The following is a 21,947-nucleotide window of genomic DNA, read 5'->3' as shown; positions in this document are numbered from 1 at the left end:
TTTTTTGAGCAACCACCATACTTTCTTCCATAATGGTTGTACTACTTTACATTCCCACCAACAGTGAATGAGGGTTTATTTTTCTCCACAGCCTCTCCAACATTTGTTATTACCTGTCTTGTTAATAACAGCTAATCTAACAGGTGTGAGGTGGTATCTCACTGCATTTTTTATTTGCATTTCTCTAATAACTAATGAAAATGAGCATCCTTTCAAAGTCACTACCTCAGTGATGCCTTCTTTGAATGTTTTGGGCAGTCAACTGTTCAACTCTCTGTGCTTCTTTAAAATTTTTGGAGTAGCATTTCTTAAAAAAGTTATAAATTATATTACAACATTAGTCATACAGGATTATGATTTATCTGGGATCATGCCGTTCTCCTCTAAGAGACTGAATATTCCTTGCAGAAAATCTAACATGCCTCACTGTAGTGTGAGGCATGTCACCATGAACACATGGTACAGAGTAATGTCCATGGTAGCCATAAGCATTCACTAAATGTGAGGTAAATAACCTGTGTCTGTAAAGTCAAGGTGTACTTTTGACTGATCACAGGAAAGCAAAAAAGTTGATAGAAATGTGAAATCTGCAACAAACAAAAGGAAAACTCTCCCATTTTCATACCTATTCAGTGCAGTTTGATGTGGGCTCCATTTGTTGCCCTACACATCCAAACGATAGTGAAGTTCTTGCCAGACAAGGGTAAGGATGTCTGGTGTAACAGAGTGAATAATGTCTGTGATTCCCTGTTTTACATAAGTGATTAATGTCATTGATATGCTCAATGTACACATGTTGCTTCACATAACCCCAAAATAAAAGTCTAAGGGCATCAGATCTGAAAATTGAGGTGCCTATGGCTTGACAGAACCCTTGCCTATCCACCGCCGGGAGAATGTTCTATCCAGAAACAAACAATGGAGGCATAGTGTGGAGGAGCACTGTCCTATTGAAAGATAACACCTTCTGGAAATTGTGGCACTGCATACAATTTCAATATGTCAAGATAGGACTTTGCCATCACAGACTGCTCTGCAAAAAAAAAAAAAAAAAATAGGCCTCTCACCTTATCATGCATCAGTCCATACCACATGTTCACTTTGTGGGTGTTATGTTCATATTCATGCTCGTAGGCATGAGGATGTTCAGCAGCCCATATTCGAATGTTAAGGCGATGAACATGTCCAAAGATATGGAAGGTCACATCATCGCTAAACACAATCTTCTGCAAAAATCTTGCATCATTGTTGATCTTATGAAGCATATCTGTAGCAAACAAACATTGTGTGGGTCTATCCGCCAGTTTCATAGCAAGCAAGAGCCACAATTTGTACTCCGTAAAACAGAGACATTTCTTTAACACCTTATGAACAGTAGTCTTGCTTAGGTGTAATTCTCGAGCAGATGCACGTGCAGATTTTTTAGGACTCCTTAGACAGCTATCCCGTATAGCCTACAGACTTGTCACTGACTGATGAACTACCAGAACGGGTTTTCTCCACCAAAATGCCGGTTTCCTTCACTTGCTTATCCCACCGAGTAATGTATCCCTATGTGGTGGCACTTCATTATAAACGTGCCAATATTCACATTGCACTTTGGTCACGGATTCGAATTTAGCGAGCCACAGAACACACTGAACTTTCCTCTGTACCATCCACATCTGGACTGCATGGCTGTGGGCTGCTCCTCTGTATACACGGTGTTACGTCATCATCTGTGCATGTGCACATGCTGCCACATCATCCTTCAGAAACTGGGAGAATTTTCCTTTTATTTGGTGCAGATTTCACATTTCTATCGTCTTTTGTTGCTTTCTTGTGACTGGTCAAAAGTGCACCATGACTTTATGGACACACTGTAAATGAGTAAGAATAAAAAAAATGTGATAAGAATGAGAAAGCTGTGCCTATGCCCATCCATAAGAACCAACATAGGAGAGAAGGTGGAGAAAACCTTTAAAAATAATTTGGAAGAGGTAAAAGTCATTCACGACAATAAGACCTACAGAGTACCTTGACTGCCGAGCAGGGCGGTAGCAGAGAACCTGGGCTGAAACAAGCCCATAGCTGGGTCTGATCTGGAAGAGAGGTGGCAAATTAGCAACATAATAATTACTGGATAGACAGAGGTATCAGAGGATGGAAGGGTGGGTTTGAACAACAGTCAGCCCCAAAGGCAGGGAAGAGCTAATAATGGAAGAGCATGAAGAGTCCAGCACACTAAAATATTTGTGATCCACACCAGTGACTCTTGACAAATTGGCTGGGGTGCAAAACCCTATAATTCCAATGTGAAGGTCATTAGGGCTTAAATCCAATTGTAATGCAGAGACAGGTGGAAAAACCCACATAAAAACTTATATTCTACAAACTCAGCTGGAGCTTTTGTCTGTGTGGGAAGAAATCCTGTGTGAGCTCCACAGTCAAGTATTTGGAAATGAAGAGGCTACAGAGAAAGGCCAAGACCTAGGAAAAATGTGCAAAAATAACTTTATCATCAGCATCTTCTCATTGATCAAATAAAAAATACGCCACACTGAGTTTTCAAACAAACAAACAAACAAAAAAAAACAGAAAAGAAACTCCACAGTGTGTTTTCCCAGTATACTGTAGTGTTACAAGCAGTCATGCAAACACAAACATATCTACACAGGTTAAACATATGCACTGAACTCAGCTCCAGAAAATAAGAACTAATAACAGATTAATTCATGTGGATTCTTTTCAGATAGCATATAAAACCATTCATAATATGGACAGTATGGAGATAGACTGTCTTTTCTCTCTAAATCCTCAGGACAAGCACAGAGTAAGTACTCAATAAATATTTGTTCAATAATATTTATTTTTACATTCATTCATCCCATAAACATTTACTGTGCTTCTTTATATGCCAGGCACTGAGCTCAACACTTGTTGACTATAATGCGTGAGACAGACTCAGTTTCTGTTTTTATAAATACTCCTCTGTCATGGGGTAGACAGAACAGAAGGGAAAATATACATAAATAAAATAATTGTAAGTTGTGATAAGTACTAAACCAAAGAACAGAAATGGGCAGCTACTATAGCTCAAGCAGTCAAGGAGGTCCTCTGAAAGTTTCATTTAAACTAAGGCTATGGAGCTTTAAGAAGACCGCCACAATGTTAAAGAACCCAAGAAGCCTGAACCCAGTTTTAAGTCAGAAGTGTTTTGAGGGAGTCGCAGAAGAAGACATACAAATGACCAATACAATATTTTTCATGTCCAAAACACTCAACCCCAATAAACATCAAATATATATATATAAATGAAAACAAAATATGCCTTTTATCTACCAAATACAAACATTTTTATAATAATACTCAATGTTGGCACTAGTGAACTATATTGCTCTAATTCTAAGAAAATAAACAGGTGAGCGCAGATACATATTCACACACTCCATACACAGATGAACACATACGTATATAAAAATACAATCTATGTGTATATACATACATAAACACATCTAAAACTATGTATATACACACGTGTACATAAACCACTACATTCTATACACATAGGTGTGTGTGTGTATACATGTGTATGTGTACCACACACACAGTAGTATACACAATTTTACTGTTTTTTTCTCAAGCTTTCTCATCTTAGGAAATGCCAACAGAACCCAATCAAGCCATCAAACCAGAATGTAAATAGTCATGCCTGATTTCTCCTTCACTCACGTCTCCATCCAATCCACCAATAACTCCTGTCACTTTTGCTTCCAAATATCTACAATCCAGCCATTTTATTCCATTATTCCACCGCCATTATTACCCTAGTGTACACAACCTCTTCTCTTGACTAAACTTTTGCAGTAGCCTCCTGACTGGTTTCCACAGTGTTGGCCGCTTCCAAGCCATTCTCCCTACAACAAACTCAGCTCATATCATATCCTGCTTAATGCCTCTCAGAGATTCCCACTGCCCTGAGACCACCTGCAGGTCTACCTGTAGAATGGCAGCAAATGTCACAAATATGCACTGTCATTCACACAAGTCAGTGATTATGGAATGAACAGAATGCTGGAGCTAGAGGAGAGTTTAGGCACCACGGAGTGATCTGATCCCTTTATTTTACAAGTAGGGGACACAAAGCCAAGAAATAAAAAGCAACTAAAACAAGACTTCCAGTTTAAGTCCTACAAGTAGGAAGCTTGGAAGTTCTTATGCCCATCCTCAAAGAGAAAAGAGCTAAACAAGGTGAAAATGAAATACTCCTCCTGGATCCAACAAAGAATTGAAGTCTGAGGAAAAACCAATATCTCAAAAATGTATAGACATTTGAATATTGGGAATCTTTATTATATGCGGCTTAAGTGTCTGTTTGTCGCCGATAGCTTATTGGTTGCTTGCATAACTGTACTAGCCAATGGGGTGAAGTTGCCACGGCTGAATGCAAATTGAGTGGGTCAGGGGGAAGGTGAACATTTGTTTGCATTGGCAATCATCTGTTTTACATAAAAACTACGTCTTAACGTAATTTCTTTTAAGAATGCCTCCTAGAAAATACAGCACTGAAGAGGAGAGAAAAGGAGCTAAAGCTGCACAAAAATGGCTTTCTCAACAAAAAGAAACCACTGAGCAGAGAAAGACAAGGCTTGCTTCAGTCGCAGAGCAAATGCGTCTTTCTCAGCAAAATGAGACTGATGAGCATAGCGAAACAAGGCTTGCCTCAGATGCAAGACAGAAAAGCCTGTCTCGACAAAATGAGTCCCTTGAACAAAGGCAGGAGAGAAATGCAAAAAAAAAACCCGACAGAGTAATGCTGACCGAAATGCAAAAAGGATTAAAACAGTTTCAAACAGAGAAACTTTAATTTTTGAGCATTCCTCTGGTGACATGAATATTAAATGTGAACACTGTCAGTCCTTAAACTTCAAGTTAGAAACTAATCTATTTGACCCGTGGCAAGAAAGGATTTTCTCAATGTTGTAAGTATGTAAACATTGTAGTTCCACTAATTGAGAAATATCCACTACTCTTGAATAAATTATTGACTAATTAGCATCCAAATAGCAAACAGTACATGGATAGCATTCGATCCATTCATAGTTTATTTGCTTTTGCATCCATGAGAAACAAACCAATTGACTTGCCTGGACCAGGACTTTATTGCTTTCGACTTCATGGTCAAGTTTACCATCAAACTGGAACTTTGTATCCTTCTGACGGGAAAAGAAAGTTTGCTCAATTATATATACTTGATCCCCCAGTTTGGCATGTTCAGAATGGAATAAAAGAGTTCCTGAGACCTTACTTAATGAAATGGGGGAATTATTTCAAGACATTAACCCATTTGCACGTAAAATTAAAAAATAATTGATGGTCCTCTGCAAGGCGAGCTTAAAAATGATGGAAAGATCTACACAAGAAATGTTGTGTACAAAGAGATCTTTGACATGTAAATTAACATTTTATTATTTAAATCACCTTTATTTATTGAGCTAGCAGTGGCTCTTAAGAAATGTACCACCAGTGGTTTCCTTCATTGCACTCTACTTTAAGCAATTAAGCAAGTAGAAGGGGGAAACCCCGTGGGGCACTAAACAAAGGGGCGTCCTCACCACCTGCCCTGTGTAATTCAGTTTGAATTAGCAGACACCTTTGCACAAATCATTTTAATTACAATTTATAATATCTAGAACAGCGGTCATTTCATATGACCGCCAGGCTCTCTAGTAAGGGCATATCAGAGCAGAAGCCTGTTGCTGCAGCCAATATCAGACTCTATTTAAGAACTCTCCAGTGGGTCCAAGATGGTGACATATGTAAATGCTGAGCTAGCACCTTCCCAAAAACCCATCCAACGTACCCCTTTACTTTGAACAATTCCTCCTGAAAGACAACTGAGAAACAATTAAACAGCTTCGGCACAAGAAGTCAGAGAAAGAGAGACAGAGAGAGACAGAGAGGGGGGGATGCATAGAGAAACCTGAGGAACCATGAGAGCTCTGCAGGAGGTGAAGGAACAGCTCAGGACCTAAGAGACCAGTGAGTTCCACTAATTTCACCACCCAGGCATGTGGATAGAAGACAGGAGCTACATCCACACTCTCTGGCCACCCACAGGATGCTGCAGCTCATCCACAGCCACCCCTCCTGGAGCAAAATACAACAGAATCATGAGAACAGCATAGCTTGTATGAAAGAGTTACTCTTCCACATATCAACCCAGCAGGTAGGTATGGCAGGGTGACACTTTGCCCACTGAGCTGCATGTGCATGTGGGGCTCCCCAACCTAGAGAGAGTGCAGAGCTAGCAAACACTCTGGTACCACCTGCAGGACTATTCGACCCAGAGAAAGTGCAGAGATAGTGGGTCACTACTGGCGTTACCCCTCCTGCAAAATGTGGAGCCAGCAAATGGGCTATGGTCTGCACACTGGACTGTCTGATCAGAGAAAGTGCAGAGAATGGGGGCGCTGCTGCATGCCCTGGTCGGGCTGCTTTACTCAAAGAAAGCACAAACCTAGCAAAACCTTGCAGCCCAGTGTGCAGTGAGGGGGGCAATGCTGTGCATGTGCACAGGGCTGCCAAGCCCCAAGAACGTGAAGAATGTACAAATTAAAACTGTGTCACCCAGGCTGCCCCACCAGGACAAAGGGTGGATGTAATGGGGGGTGAGATACAAGAAAGCAATCAGGTAACCCAGCGCAGACCGTGCTCTGACAACAGATAATTAAAACAGGACACGCAGAGCACACACCACGCAGCCCCTTTTGCACCAGGCAGCCCTGCCCAGATTAAAAGGCAAGGAGGCTCACACAGCCCAGGGGGCCCATTCAGAACCCACTCCTTCAGGCCAGGTGACAGGACAGGCACTGCATGCACCTCCCCCCAATGAAAACCGGCAGGCTGAAACTATTCAACACACAATGTAACAAAGACAACGTGTTCAAGACTGGGTGAATGACTATTCCATTCAACTCAAAGAAACAAAAACAGACAGTCAAAGAAAATGGGGAGACAGAAGAATATACCCCAAAAGAAGGAACAAGAAAAAAACTCCCGAAAATTAAGCTAATGAAATAGAGGTGGGTCATTGAACAGATAAAGTATTCAAAGCAAACAGTCATAACGATGTTCAATAAACTTGAGAGTAGAATGGAGGAACTCAGGAGAGCGCATGAACGACAAGAAAATGTAATAAGCTCATCCAGCTTGAGCGCAGACTCACCAGCTTGAGTGTGAGATCATAGACATGACCTCATGATCACCAGTTGAGCCCAAAGGTCGCTGACTTAAATCCCAAACCGCAGGCTTCAGCAAGGGGGTCACTGACTTAGCTGGAATCCACGACCTGGCCTGTCCCTGCATCCCTGGGGCTGGCCCACGTGTCACCCCTTAAGACACCCAGTCGCGAGCGCACACACATGCGCCCCTGGGCCAAGCAGTCAGCCTCAGCTCCGTCTCCCGCGCAGGCACGTCAGGGCTGATCGTGCAGGGTGGCCGGAACATGGACCAAAACTGTAGCCCGTGAAGTGGCGCTGGGGGAGCGGCGGAAATGGCGCTTGGGGGCAGCCAGGACCCAGCGGGGTGAGGGGCGGTTCTGCGGAGGCTTTGCGAGGTCACGTGGCTGCATCTTCCCCCAGGCACCCACGACTTCAGGGACATCCATGCCTATTACGACTGGGAGGGCCACCTTGGGCGACTGGGCAAAGGCGCGCTGCCGCAACATGGAGAGGAACCAGGAGGCACTGCTGCGGAAAGGTGATGGGGCCCGGGGACCAGGCGGGGACCGCAGGGTGGCACACAGGCCGGCCCAGTGTCGGCTATACTCTGTTGGCAGATAAAATATATTATGCTCACTTTGTTAAAGATGGCGCTGCCCACGTGGGCGCCCATCACCCAGGTGTGTTGGGGGCGGTCTGTGGCCAGGCAGGATCCTTGTAGCCTGGGGCTTGTTTTTAGGACTAAGCCTTTCCCACCCTTTTTGTTGTGGGGTGGTACAATTCCATAATGCTTCAGATAAGTGACTTTGTATTAGAGACTTTCCTATTTTGCGTATTGGATTAAAGGTTTTGAATCTACACTCTAAAGGGGGGCAGGCTGGGAGCTTGCTCTCTTGGTTCCTGAGATTAGCATTAGAGAGGAGAGCAGAGAAAGGCCACATGGAGGAGGCCAGGAGAAGCAGCCACGATGCAGAGTGCTGAAGGAAAAGCTAGTTTGGGCAGAGAGTAAATGGGGAACAGAGATGAATAAGTCTGTTGAGCTAGAAACCTTTGATTCTAGGAAACTCGGATAAGTCAGTAGCTTTCTGAGCACTGAAGGAGTGGTTTTAGGAGCCCAATGTGTGTTTTACTCGCCTGCCAAGTGCAAGCTAGAATTAAAGATGATGGCCCATCAGCTTTTGGCTCCACTGTTTCTTTAACAACTGTACGAATCCAACGTGAACCAGCATGGGCCAGGCAGCTGTGATGGTGGCTGTGGCTACTGGCTTTACATGCTCCTTCAAGCACTTCCCTTTGGGGACCATGATTGTTTCTCCCCAAGGCCTCAGAGTCCCTCAGCCCTCTTTCAGGGGTCAACACAGGCGGGCCGCCAGACCCCCGGCGGAGGACACTGAGGACTCGCATGAAGAATGGACTCAGAGGCAGCGAGGTGGAGTCCCAGGCAGGTGGAGCCCGCAGGCAGGTGGAGTCCCAGGCAGGTGGAGTCCGCAGGCAGGTGGAGTCCCAGGCAGGTGGAGTCCGCAGGCAGGTGGAGTCCCAGGCAGGTGGAGTCCGCAGGCAGGTGGAGTCCCAGGCAGGTGGAGTCCCAGGCAGGTGGAGTCCCAGGCAGGTGGAGTCCGCAGGCAGGTGGAGTCCGCAGGCAGGTGGAGTCCCAGGCAGGTGGAGTCCCAGGCAGGTGGAGTCCCAGGCAGGTGGAGCCCGCAGGCAGGTGGAGTCCCAGGCAGGTGGAGTCCGCAGGCAGGTGGAGTCCCAGGCAGGTGGAGTCCGCAGGCAGGTGGAGTCCCAGGCAGGTGGAGTCCCAGGCAGGTGGAGTCCGCAGGCAGGTGGAGTCCCAGGCAGGTGGAGTCCCAGGCAGGTGGAGTCCGCAGGCAGGTGGAGTCCCAGGCAGGTGGAGTCCCAGGCAGGTGGAGTCCGCAGGCAGGTGGAGTCCGCAGACAGGTGGAGTCCCAGGCAGGTGGAGTCCCAGGCAGGTGGAGCCCGCAGGCACGGCACTGCCCTTTAGAAACCAACCCGGGGTGAGGTCCCTGCCTCTCAGCAGCTAACAAGGGACAGAGCTTACATTTAGCAAACAGTGAGATGCAAACAGTTCATTGTGCAGTAAGAGACAATTCGCTACACTGCTTCCATGTGTAAATATTTACACATATTTGTAGATGTGTTAATGAGCAGGAACAGTATAAAAGTATAAAAGCCCATAAGAAATAACTCATTCAGAACTCTTGTCATCACAAGAGGAGGAGGAAGGTCTGGCTGGTGAGCAGTGCTCCAGGACAGGGCTGCCTGGGCAGTGCCGGCCACATTGCAGATGAGAAAGGATTAATAATGGTGTTTAAGGCAACTGGAGTTCTGGGTCAGGGTAGGGACCATTGTATCAGGCCCTGTGTCAGCCATCTCTTCAATGTGTCTGGTTTCAGCCTGACCTGTGGTGGCGCAGTGGATAAAGCGTCGACCTGGAAATGCTGAGGTCGCCGGTTCAAAACCCTGGGCTTGCCTGGTCAAGGCACATATGGGAGTTGATGCTTCCTGCTCCTCCCCCCTTCTCTCTCTCTCTCTCCTTTCTAAAATGAATAAAAAATAAAAACAAAAAAAAACAAAAAAAATGTGTCTGGTTTCACGAGGGTGTGGTCAGTAAGGTCCTTCCGCTTTCATGGGTCTAGCATCGAAACACAGCTGAAGTCCAGATGTGATCTCTAACTTGACCCAAATGGTTTCTGTGGTTTACAGACCTGAGGCTCTGTTCCCAAGACTGTTTGATGCAAACCAGACTCTGATGATTAAGGAAGGGCAAGGACAGTTAACTGTGTAACGGTGAAAAAATGAGAAGCAAAGGAGTTTTGGCCAAGTTGCTTAATTCATTAGAGTCGTCCCCATACACCAAGGTTGTGGGTTTGATGTCGAGTCAAGGCATAGATAAGAATCAAGCATTGAAGCCTGACCAGGTGATAGCACAGAGGATAGTGCATCAACCTGAGACGATGAAGACTCGGGTTTCAATCCCCAAGGTTGCAGGCTTGAGGATGGATTCAACAGCCTCAGTGCATGGTCGCTGGCTTGAGTATGGGACTGTAGACGTGACCACATGGTCACTTGCTTGAAGCCCAAGGATGCTGGTTTGAGCAAGGGGTCACTGGCTCAGCTAGAGTTGCCTGCTGAAGGCACGTATGAGAAAGCAATCAATGAACATCTAAGATGCTGCAGCAATAGGTTGATGCTTCTTATCTCTCTTTCTTCCTGTCTCTCTAGCTAAGAAAAAAGAAAAAATAATCAACCACTAAAGGCATAAATCAGTGGAACAACAAATCAATGTTTCTCTCTCACTCTCTTCCCTCCTCTCTCTCTAAAATCAATAAGAAATTTGTGCAGTATGAGGTGATTCGCTACACTGCTTCCATGTGTAAATATTTACACATATTTGTAGATGTGTTAATGAGCAGGAACAGTATAAAAGTATAAAATCCCATAAGAAATAATTTTTTTATTGATTTAGAGAGAGGAGTAAGAAGAGAGAGAGAGAGAGAGAGGAGGCAGACAGGAGCAGGAAGTATCAACTTGTCATAGTTGCTTCTTGTATGTGCCTTGACCAGGCAAGCCTAGGGTTACAAATTGGTGACCTCAGTGTTCTAAGTTACTGCTTTATCCACTGTGCCAACACAGGTCAGGCAAATTTTTAAAAAAAATTTTTAAAAAAAAAAAAAGACAGTAAGAAGAAAGTGTAATGTTAAAGAAATAGACTTTCTGTCAAGTTAAGGGAACTTTATTATATTTTTCACATGAACAGCCAATTTTTTTCTTTTTCTTTTTATTTCAGTGGAAAATAGAGAGAGAGGGAGGGACAGACAGAGACAGACTGGCTGAAAGTGAGAGAGATGAGAAGCATGAATTCTTCATTGCAGCTCCTTTGTTGTTCATTGATTGCTTTCTCATATGTGCCTTCACTTGGGGGGCTACAGCACAGTGAGTGACCCCTTGCTAAAGCCAGCTACTTTGGACTTGAGCCAGAGACCATGGGGCCATGCCTATGATCTCATGCTCAAGCTGGCAACCCTATGCTCAAGCTGGTGAGCCAGAACTAAAGCTGGATTAGCCCAAACTAAAACCGGCAGTTTCAGGGTTTCAAACCTGGGTCCTCAGCATCACAGTCCATCCTGGAGAAGCAAGATCCTCTGGACAACACTCTAGATGAAAATTGGGTAAGAGAAAATCATTTGTAGATTTCAGCTGCTCTGAGTCCTCTAGAAAGGCTAATAAGTATGGCCTATATATGTGGAGTAGACTTTGGATAAACCTAGATTTAAGCTCTACTAAACCGAGAGTGAATTTAGCACTGTAAATTTCAAAAAATCTTACAAACTCTCTGAGCTCTTGAATGCTAATGTGTAAGGTGAAGATACGTGCATATATTCTTTGACAGTATTCAATTAAATTTATTTTTTTTGTGTATTTGTTTATGTTTTAGGTAAGAAGAAGGGAGATAGTGAGGCTGACTACCATATGCACTCTTACCAGGATCTACCTGGGAACTCCAATTCTTGAGTACTGAGCTGTTCTTTAGCACCTCAGGATGATGTGCTCTAGCTAACCAAGCCATCCTCAGCGCCCAAGGCCAATACTCAAAGCAATTGAGCCCCTGGCTGCAGGAATGGAAGAGGGAGAGAAGGTTTAGAGGGAGGGGTGGAGAAGGAGATGGTCTCTTCTCCTATGTACCCTGACCGGAATCAAACCCGGGACATGCACTGGGCCAACACTCTATCCACTGAGCCACTGGCTAGGGCTTAAGTTCAATGTAAAATAACTGACAGATACACGTTGTCCAATAAAAACATCTCTGATAATAGCAACCATACGCTGTTGGTGTTGTATAGGTAGGCCTTTCCTAAATGCCTTACATATACTGTGCCCTTAATGAATATTTTATGAATAACTAAAAGTTAGAAAGTTAAACCCCATAATGGGAAGATCTAGAAACAAATATTGTATTGGCCATTGACTACAGTCAGTGTAGAGGCTTGTTATTATAGAGCCTTATTCCTTAGTTGACAAAGGAAAATACTAGAGTATATAGAAGAACAGGTGATAATTTAATGGGAGGAGATTGTGAGTTTTTGGACAAAATAGAGACTAACACTCCAGACTCCACCAAACTCACTCTTCTCCAACTTAGAACTCAGGAGAAAGGAGACTGAAGTAAAGATGTATAGCCTACGACAAAGAAAAGGCCATGTGTACCAAGAGGCCAGCGAGCCCCAGGATGATGACTACCTCTGTAAGTGACCCTAACAAAGCATGTTATCTCTTAATCCAGTAATTTCATCTGGTCATATGGCCCTTAGAGAATTCTGTTCCCCTAGGGACCTGCACTACACAACTGAGGCTCAATGATATGAATGTCTGGGCTCACTCTGATGCTCTTTGTGTCCAGGAACATGCACTACACCTTCCCTAATCCCTGTTGCTCTCACCCCCAGATTGTGAGAAGTGTCAGAACTTCTTCATTGACAGTTGTGACGTGCATGGGCCCCCAACATTTGTAAAAGACAGTGCAGTGCATAAGGGGCATCCAAACCACGCAGCCCTCACTCTGCCCCCTGGGTTGAGAATCAGACCATCAGGCATCCCTGAAGCTGGGCTTGGAGTGTGGAACGAGGCATCTGCTCTGCCAGTGGGTCTGCACTTTGGCCCTTATGAGGGCCAGATCACAGAAGATGAAGAGGCAGGCAAAAATGGATACTCTTGGCTGGTGAGAAGTATTTACCTCTTTCTCTGTCTTGTAACTTCCCACATCACTTTCATGGGTTGGTGGGACCTGCCCTTCTACATACTAGGACATGGATGGAGACAATATGGTTAGTTTTGCATTCAGAGGACTTTGCACACTATGGAACTCCTGATAAGTATCACAGGTTAAGTGAGAGCAAAGTGGTACAGACACAAAAGAATGCCTCCTCCCATCCCTGAGTAGACATCAACTCAGATGTGATGAGTAAAAAAAATATCAGGTGCTCCCAAGTGGCAGTGAATGCAAGCTGAAAGACTTTAGTTGACAGTAGGGTAAAATAATTCTTTTATTACCTTCTCATCCAAAAAAAGTCTTTATATTTTCTTCCTGAAATGCAGATCAACAAAGAGAGAAACTGCCATGAGTATGTGGATGGGAAGGATGAATCCTTGGCCAACTGGATGAGGTAAGGCCAAGAAATTTCTGAGATTCACGAAAAACACTCATCTCTCTCAGAGGCATACATCTTTCCTTCTCATCATGCCTCCCTCAGTGGTCTCCCTCAATCCTCTGTTCCTCTTTTATCTCCATTCAGTGCTCTTTCAAGGAAAGAAGTATTTAGATGAAAAAAGGAGATAAAAATATAGCATATGTCCTCAAAATATAAATCTCTACAAATCTAGACATTTAGGCACTGGAGAACAAATTTTGAGGGCCTGGATTACACTTTAATTGAGCTAATGAACATTATTTAAGCAAGCCTTTAATATAATCCAGTTTGGAGGAAGGTATTCATTCCTTAAGCAGATCATATAACCCATCATCTTATGGAGGACAAATTGCAAACAGAGTGAAACAATTGATTTTGAAAATGTTTAACTATAATTTTTCTATTTTTGAGAAGTGCACAGTGCCAGGATACCTAACCCAGAATAGCCTAACACTGTGAGGCCAGCAAATGATCCCAGTCTCACTTCTAACTAGACCTGAGTTCTGAAGCCTGCAAAGAAATGATCATTGGCCACTTCCATGAGGGGATCTTTTATCAGAGGCCACAAAATGTGAATAAGGTATTATTGTTCTTTATGATTTTGCTAAGACAAAGAAACCTCCAAGTCCTAATCAGTTGGCTCAGTGGTAGAGCATCAGCCTGACTGTGGAAGTCCAGGATGTGATTCCCTGCCAGAGCACAGAGAAGCACTCATTTGCTTCTTTGTCCTTCCCCAACTCCTTTATCTCTATCTCTCTCTTGCCCTCCCACAGCCAAGGCTCTACTGAAGCAAAGTTGGCCCCAGCACTAAAAATGGCTCCATGGCTTCTGCCTCAGGCACTAGAATGGCTCTGGTTGCAGCAAAGCAATGCCCCAGATGGGCAGAACATCACCCCCTGGTGGGCATGCCAGGTGGACCACCCTCGAGTGCATGGGGGAGCTTGTCTGTCTCTTCATTTCTCACTTTGGTGGTGCAGGGAGACCTCCAGTTTTATGTGGGAACTTGGGTGAGGCATCAAATGCTGCCTAAATAAAATGTGAGGAGAATGGAGAAAGGCCTCTCAAGAAAAGATTGACTTGGGCTGAGTATTGAATGATGTGAACTAATCTAGACACAGAGTTCAACATCAAGTAGCAAGTTATGTGATATAAAACAACCTGAGTTAGTTTGGAAAAGCTAGAGGTCACTGGGGTTTACGACCAATCAGGGTGGAGGTTACATCTGGAATTAGCTTTGTAAAGTGGTATTAGGAAGGATGAGCACCATAAGCAGGACCTGTAGATAGGAAGTCATATGACATTGTGACAGGCTCAAACATTGAACAGAAGGTTCTTTGGGAGCACAGTTGGAGTGGGTGATATAGGAGTTTGAGTGTCAGGTGCAGAGATGGACATGGATCTAAGAGGCAGTAGGAACTCATTGCCTGTGGGTTGCTTCTCTTTCATCTGCCTCAATCCCAGGTATGTGAACTGTGCCCGCGATGATGAAGAGCAGAACCTGGTGGCCATTCAGTATCGCAGGCAGATTTTCTACCGAACCTGCCAGGTCATCAAACCAGACTGTGAGCTGCTAGTCTGGTACGGTGATGAGTATGGCCAGATGCTGGGCATCAAGTGCGGCAGCAAGCAGAAGAGAGAGCTCGCAGCAGCTAAAGGTGGGCACAACTGTTCTTCAACATGGAAAGAAAAGAGAGAATTCTTCTTAGAAATTTTCATGGTACACTCTAAATAAGATTTCAAATCAGATGCTTCAGATATTCAGGATTCATTTCAAATGCCTTTAATTCTTAGAAAACATCTTTATATTTGTACTTTTGATTTAATTTTTTTAAGTGAGAGGATGGGAGATAGACATTTTCCTTCATGTGCCCCTACCAGGATCCACCCAGCAACCCAAGTCTGGGGTCCATGCTAAGATTAGCCGAGCTATCCTCAGTGCCTGAGGTCAACACTTGAACCAACTGAGCTATTGGGCTGATGCTGGAACCAATCAATCCACTGGCTGTGGGAGGGGAAGAGAGAGAGAAGGGGGAGAGGGAAGAGAACAGAAGCAGATAGTCTCTTTTCATGTGTGCCCTGACCAGGGATCAAACCTGTGTTGTGCACATGCTGGGCCAACAATTTTTCCACTGGGAAAACTGGCAAGAGCCTGTTTTCTGAGGGCCACTCCTGTCTAGCATATAGGGTAACAGAGGTTCAATAGATGCCCAGAAGCCTGGAATGCAGTGCTGTGATTTAAGCTGAGACACTGTGGACCTTTCTGAGTGAGGTGGGATAATGATGCTGTTCTCGGCTATAGGGGGGCTTATTCTCTAGTTTTGCTTTGTTAATTTTTGGAGAATACAAAAATTCAGTGGGGAATCCTCTCAGAGATTACTTTATCTCCTAGTGAGAGAGGATTATGGATTAGCTGGATGGGGTGGGAGTCAGCAATGTAAGAAGTATTATTGGTGACCCTGGCTGGTTAGCTCAGTTGGTTAGAGCACCATCCTGTAATACCAAGGTTGAGCCGGGTCAGAGCATATATGAGAAATGACCAATGACTGCATGTCTAGGTAGAATAATGAATAAATGCCTTTCTCTCTCTCTCTCTCTCTCTCTCTTCTTCTTCTTCTTCTTCTTCTTCTTCTTCTTCTTCTTCTCCTTCTTCTTCTTTTTTCTCCTCTTCCTCCTCTTCTTCTAACTCTTCCTCTTTTTGTCTCTCTAAAATCAATCAATTTTTAAAAAGTATTGTTAGAAAAATATTGTGAAAAAGATTTCCTATTGTATATGAAATGGGCTGACACTGAATAAAATCAAGAATAAATATTTTATGTGAAGCTTGAGGAAGGACATATTTTTAGTTTGTCATCTGTGGGAAACTTTAAGGGAAGAAATTCTTAGTTGGGGCCAGTGGTCTTTCTAAATAACTGTGTTAAAAGCTACATGTATATAGGAAAGGTCAGCATTGCTCCACCCATACAAGAACTGAAACAGACCCTGGTGCTACTTGACAGTCCTTCATCTGGCAATACATAAAAAGGACCACTGATGTGGGCTTTCTGGATTTTTAAAGAAGATACAGTACATAAAAATGAAAAGAGAAAACAGACTGTAAAGAAACACTTTCTGGGAGACAGAGATTACACTGTCAACCCCATAAGAATGACTTGTGGGACAGGTCTTTTTTTTTTTTTTTTTTTCATTTTTTTTTTTTTTTCATTTTTCTGAAGCTGGAAACAGGGAGAGACAGTCAGACAGACTCCCGCATGCGCCCGACCAGGATCCACCCGGCACGCCCACCAGGGGCGATGCTCTGCCCACCAGGGGGCGATGCTCTGCCCATCCTGGGCGTCGCCATATTGCGACCAGAGCCACTCTAGCGCCTGAGGCAGAGGCCACAGAGCCATGCCCAGCGCCCGGGCCATCTTTGCTCCAATGGAGCCTTAGCTGCGGGAGGGGAAGAGAGAGACAGAGAGGAAAGCGCGGCGGAGGGGTGGAGAAGCAAATGGGCGCTTCTCCTGTGTGCCCTGGCCGGGAATCGAACCCGGGTCCTCCGCACGCTAGGCCATGTGGGACAGGTCTTAACAAAACATATGACCCAGGCAGCATGTCAACATCTGTCCTGACCAAAATTTTCTCTTTCAGCAGAACCACAGCCAGAGATACACCCATGTCTCTTCTGCTCTCTGGCCTTCTCCAGTCAGAAATTACTAAGCCAACATGTGGGACGCAATCACCCCTCTCATATTCGCCCAGGAACATTTGCAAGAAAATACCTCCAATCAGAGGATCCCTGCCTAGAGGATCTAAATCAGCAGCAGCAACATACTGATACTCACAACTGGGATAAAAAAGCTGAAGGTCAAAAGGTCAAAGAAACGTCCAAATATTTGCTTAAAAGGAACAGGCCAAGGAAGATTTCAAGGGCTTTTTCCAAATCTCCCAAAGGACACCTGGGAAGCTCTAGTGACCAAGAGAGAATGCTGCAGGAAAGGCCAAGCAAAGGCCAAGAAGTGAATTCAGTAGACACAGAAAAACTGTCTATGAGAGTAAGAATGTCAAGAATTATAGCTGTCAAGTATGGAGAGTGTGGGCAAGGTTTTGATGATGGGTCACATCTCTTCAGACTCCAGAGGACACACTCAGGGGCAAAAACTTATGTTTGCAAACAGTGTGAGCAAGGCTTTACAAAAAAGTCATATGTCCTCAGACACCAGAGCACACACTCAGGGAAGAAGCCCTATACCTGCAGGGAGTGTGAGCGAGGCTTTGCACATAAGTCAAATCTCCTCACACACCAGAGAACACACTCAGGGGAGAAGCCCTATGTCTGCAGGGAGTGTGAGCGAGGCTTTTCACAGAAGTCACATCTTCTTACACACCAGAGAACACACTCAGGGGAGAAGCCCTATGTTTGCAGAGAGTGTGAGCGAGGCTTTTCACAGAAGGCAACTCTCCTCGTACACCAGAGAACACACTCAGGGAAGAAGCCCTATGTTTGCAGAAACTGTGAGCAATGCTTTTCACAGAAGTCAACTCTCCTCACACACCAGAGAACACACTCAGGGGAGAAACCCTATGTCTGCAGGGAGTGTCAGCAAGGCTTTTCACAGAAGTCACATCTTCTTACACACCAGAGAACACACTCAGGGGAGAAGCCCTACGTTTGCACAGAGTGTGAGCGAGGCTTTTCACAGAAGTCAACTCTCCTCATACACCAGAGGATACACTCAGGGGAGAAGCCCTATGTTTGCAAACAGTGTGAGCGAGGCTTTTCACAGAAGTCAACTCTCCTCAGACACCAGAGCACACACTCAGGGAAGAAGCCCTATATCTGCAGGGAGTGTGAGCGAGGCTTTGCACATAAGTCAAATCTCCTCACACACCAGAGAACACACTCAGGGGAGAAGCCCTATGTCTGCAGGGAGTGTGAGCGAGGCTTTTCACAGAGGTCGAATCTCCTCACACACCAGAGAACACACTCAGGGGAGAAGCACTATGTTTGCAGAGAATGTGAGCAAAGCTTTTCACTGAAGTCATCTCTCCTCACACACCAGAGAATACACTCAGGGGAGAAACCCTATGTTTGCAGAGTGTGTGAGCGAGGCTTTACACAGAAGGCAACTCTCCTCGTACACCAGAGAACACATTCAGGGAAGAAGCCCTATGTTTGCAGAAACTGTGAGCAATGCTTTTCACAGAAGTCAACTCTCCTCACACACCAGAGAACACACTCAGGGGAGAAGCCCTACGTTTGCACAGAGTGTGAGCGAGGCTTTTCACAGAAGTCAACTCTCCTCATACACCAGAGGATACATTCAGGGGAGAAGCCCTATGTTTGCAATAAGTGTGAGCAAGGCTTTTCACAGAAGTCAACTCTCCTCAGACACCAGAGGATACATTCAGGGGAGAAGCCCTATGTTTGCAATAAGTGTGAGCGAGGCTTTTCACAGAAGTCAACTCTCCTCACACACCAGAGGATACATTCAGGGGAGAAGCCCTATGTTTGCAATAAGTGTGAGCAAGGCTTTTCACAGAAGTCAACTCTCCTCAGACACCAAAGAACACACTCGGAAAAAGCCCTATGTTTGCAGGGAGTGTGAGCGAGGCTTTTCACAGAAGTCAACTCTCCTCAGACACCAGAGGACACACTCAGGGGAAAAGCCCTATGTTTGCAGGAAGTGGGAGCTAGGATTTACATGAAAATCAGTTCTCCTCAAACACTAGAGGACATACTCAGGGAGAAGCCCTCTTTTCAAGAAGGGTGAGTGAGTCATTGGATTTTACTTGCATCTCCACAGCCATAGCCACCACACAGGTCGTACCCCAGCTTTGAGGGGACATCAGATGACGTATACTGACCACTTACCCTCCTAAGACTGTAATTAGTACAGAAGTAACTAGTTAGTTAAACAAGTTCTACACTTTCATGACAAGAGATGAGCTCGACAAATACATAGTTCCTTAAGTTGTATGAAAATTTCAACACCAATATTCTCTATGGTCTCTTGGCCTCCTGTTCTAATAAATCATATCTTTATAAAACTATGACACCCACTTACCTCATTACCCCCATCCCCATCACTGGAAGCAGAGAATTCCCAGGTGACCACAGAGAACTTACACTGTCAGACACAGAAACTCAACCCTGGAAACATTGAACTCTGTAATCAATCTACTAAGGTTACTGTCCAGTGAGGGGGATTTGAGACAGTCTCACTAGGGAAAGGGATCTTTGATTCCCAAGAAGTGGAGCCTTCTCTCCTAGTAGGCTCATCACCCCCTCCCTTGGCTTTCTTTTGATCATTTCCTGGTTTCCTCTGACCTCTGTAGTCTCAGTGGTGAAAACCAGGGAGAAATATGTGCATGTCCCTGTGCCTGGTTCAGTCTGGGCACCTGGTTTCCCTCACTGTCCCTTCAAGGTAAGAATCTCATGGTGTACACCACATGGACTCCAGATAATTCCACAGTGGTTTTCAATCTCAGCTCTGCTCTCACCAGCTGTGTGACGTAAGGCTAGATTCTCAACTTCTCTGTGCCTGTTTTTGGATCTATAAAATGGGAATGGTGTTTGACCAGGCAGTGGTGCAGTGCAAAGAGTATTGGAACGAGATGGAGAGGACTCACGTTTAAAACCCCAAGGTCGCTGGCTTGAGCACAGGCTAACCAGCTTCAGTGCGGGGTTGTAGGCTTGAGCATGGAATCATAAACATGACCCCATGGTCACTGGCTTGAAGCCCAAGGTTGCTGGCTTTAGCAAGGGGTCACTACTGCTGTATCCTCCTGTTCAAGGCACATATGATAAGAGCAATGAATGAACAACTAAGGTACCCCAACAAAAAATTGATACTTCTCATTTCACTCCCTTCCTGTCTGTCACTATCTGTCCCTCTGTCTCTCTTACAAAAAAAATTGCTTCTCTCTCTCCACACTCTAACTTGAATAAAAGAAATAAACAAAAAGACTGGACTCGCCTGATCAAGGCATAGATGGAAGTTGATGCTTCCTGCTTCTCCCCCTTCTCTCATCTCTCTTTCTATCTCCACTCTCTAAAATGAATTTTATAAATAAATAAATAAAATGGAAATTGTTACACTATCAGTCTGCAGGATTGGAGATCTTCACTTTAAATGTCTGGAGTCATTTTGGTTCAGATAATCTTAAAACCTCCCAGTTTTAATGTTTCTTATTTCGACAAGACCAAGTACCTAACCTCATAAAAATAAGCTTTTCCTGATATATCATTAGGAAATGGCAAATTTAGACTACTATACTATGGCACTCACACCTGTTAGAACTGCTAAACTCCAAATATGATAATATGAATGTTCTCATGCATTTATTAATCCTTAGATGTCCCCTGACAAGATTGAGCCTATGACATTGTTGTATCAAAATGACACTCTTAAGTAACTAAGCTTCCTGGCCAGGGCATAACTATAAGTTTCATCCAACTCTCATTTAGAGATAGAAAATACCTTTTTCAGAACCAATACATTACCAAAAAAAATCAGTAGAGATAAAAAATTTACTTAACATAAGCAGATAAATGTATCAACTAAGGAAAGGGGCAGGCCCCCTCTTCCCTGAGGAGGAAAAAACAAGAAGCATGCAATGGAAGGGAGCCTGCAGGGGTAACTGAGTCAGAGTGTTCCAGATTAACTACTTCCTATAGTCATGATGGCGAACCTATGACACCCGTGTCAGTGCCATCTTTGATGACATGCTACCGTATACAAGAGAAGCATGGGGGCACATGCCAAGAAGGACGTTTTATCCTTGGCTCCTGAACGGCCAGGTGCAGTAGCTGGGTATAAAGCATTTGCTGTAGTGTAGATTCTGTGCCGGAGGTCTGTAGGCCAAAACAACAGAACTCTGGCACATAGCGTCCAGTTCTGGGACTTCCAGGTAGGCCATTTTTCTCGAAGTGACACACCACCTGAGTTATGCTCGGTTTTTTGGCAAATTTTGACACACCAAGCTCAAAGGACTGCCCATGACTGTCCTAAAGTTTTCTGAAAGGGTGCCTGGGGCCACTTGTTACACAGAACAAAGAAGATAGAACTTATCTGAAAGCCTCTTCCCCTTTTCTTTTCTCAAAAAGCTTTTAAGAAACAATGTTTACCTAACTTAATTAAAAATTCCAACACATATCCTCTGATTTCACCTAAATTCACCCTCCCATCCTGGACTCATGGGAGTGACATATACCTCTAGAGACAAAGGGATCATGAACCCCTTACAGGAAAAACTGTATTCTACAAAAGGTATATAAGATGCAAGAAATCTAACTTTGGAAAGCATGTGTTTGGTTGCCTCTTTGGGGATCACGCTGCTACACCAGCTAAATAAATCCTTCTTCCTTCATCAAGTTGTCTGGGTGTTTTTGTCTTTTTTTGATTCCTGCAATACAACCACTGACAGATAATGCACTGTACCCACCCCTGTTCCTCCTGCCACCAACGTGTTGTTCCCAAAATGCACACGACCAAAAAACAGAGACACAGATGGAGGACACATTGAAAAGGGACCATATTGCACTATAAAGCAAGTGACA

General features: G+C 44.4%; 1 protein-coding gene across 1 annotated transcript; it reads left to right on the top strand.

The window, feature by feature from the left end:
- Positions 1-8,568: 8,568 nt before the first annotated feature.
- Positions 8,569-18,957, top strand: LOC136387029 (histone-lysine N-methyltransferase PRDM9-like; the record flags this gene model as incomplete). The annotated part of the gene is made up of 8 exons (XM_066358101.1): positions 8,569-8,631; positions 12,364-12,465; positions 12,668-12,939; positions 13,317-13,384; positions 14,870-15,063; positions 17,039-17,488; positions 17,657-18,390; positions 18,637-18,957. Coding segments are annotated over exons 2-8 (2,112 nt in total), but the record flags the coding sequence as incomplete, so codon positions are not given.
- Positions 18,958-21,947: the final 2,990 nt, after the last annotated feature.

This window comes from Saccopteryx leptura, unplaced genomic scaffold (genome assembly GCF_036850995.1).
Source record: "Saccopteryx leptura isolate mSacLep1 unplaced genomic scaffold, mSacLep1_pri_phased_curated manual_scaffold_49, whole genome shotgun sequence".
Classification (NCBI taxonomy): domain Eukaryota; kingdom Metazoa; phylum Chordata; class Mammalia; order Chiroptera; family Emballonuridae; genus Saccopteryx; species Saccopteryx leptura.
This window is presented reverse-complemented; position numbering and strand designations above follow the sequence as displayed.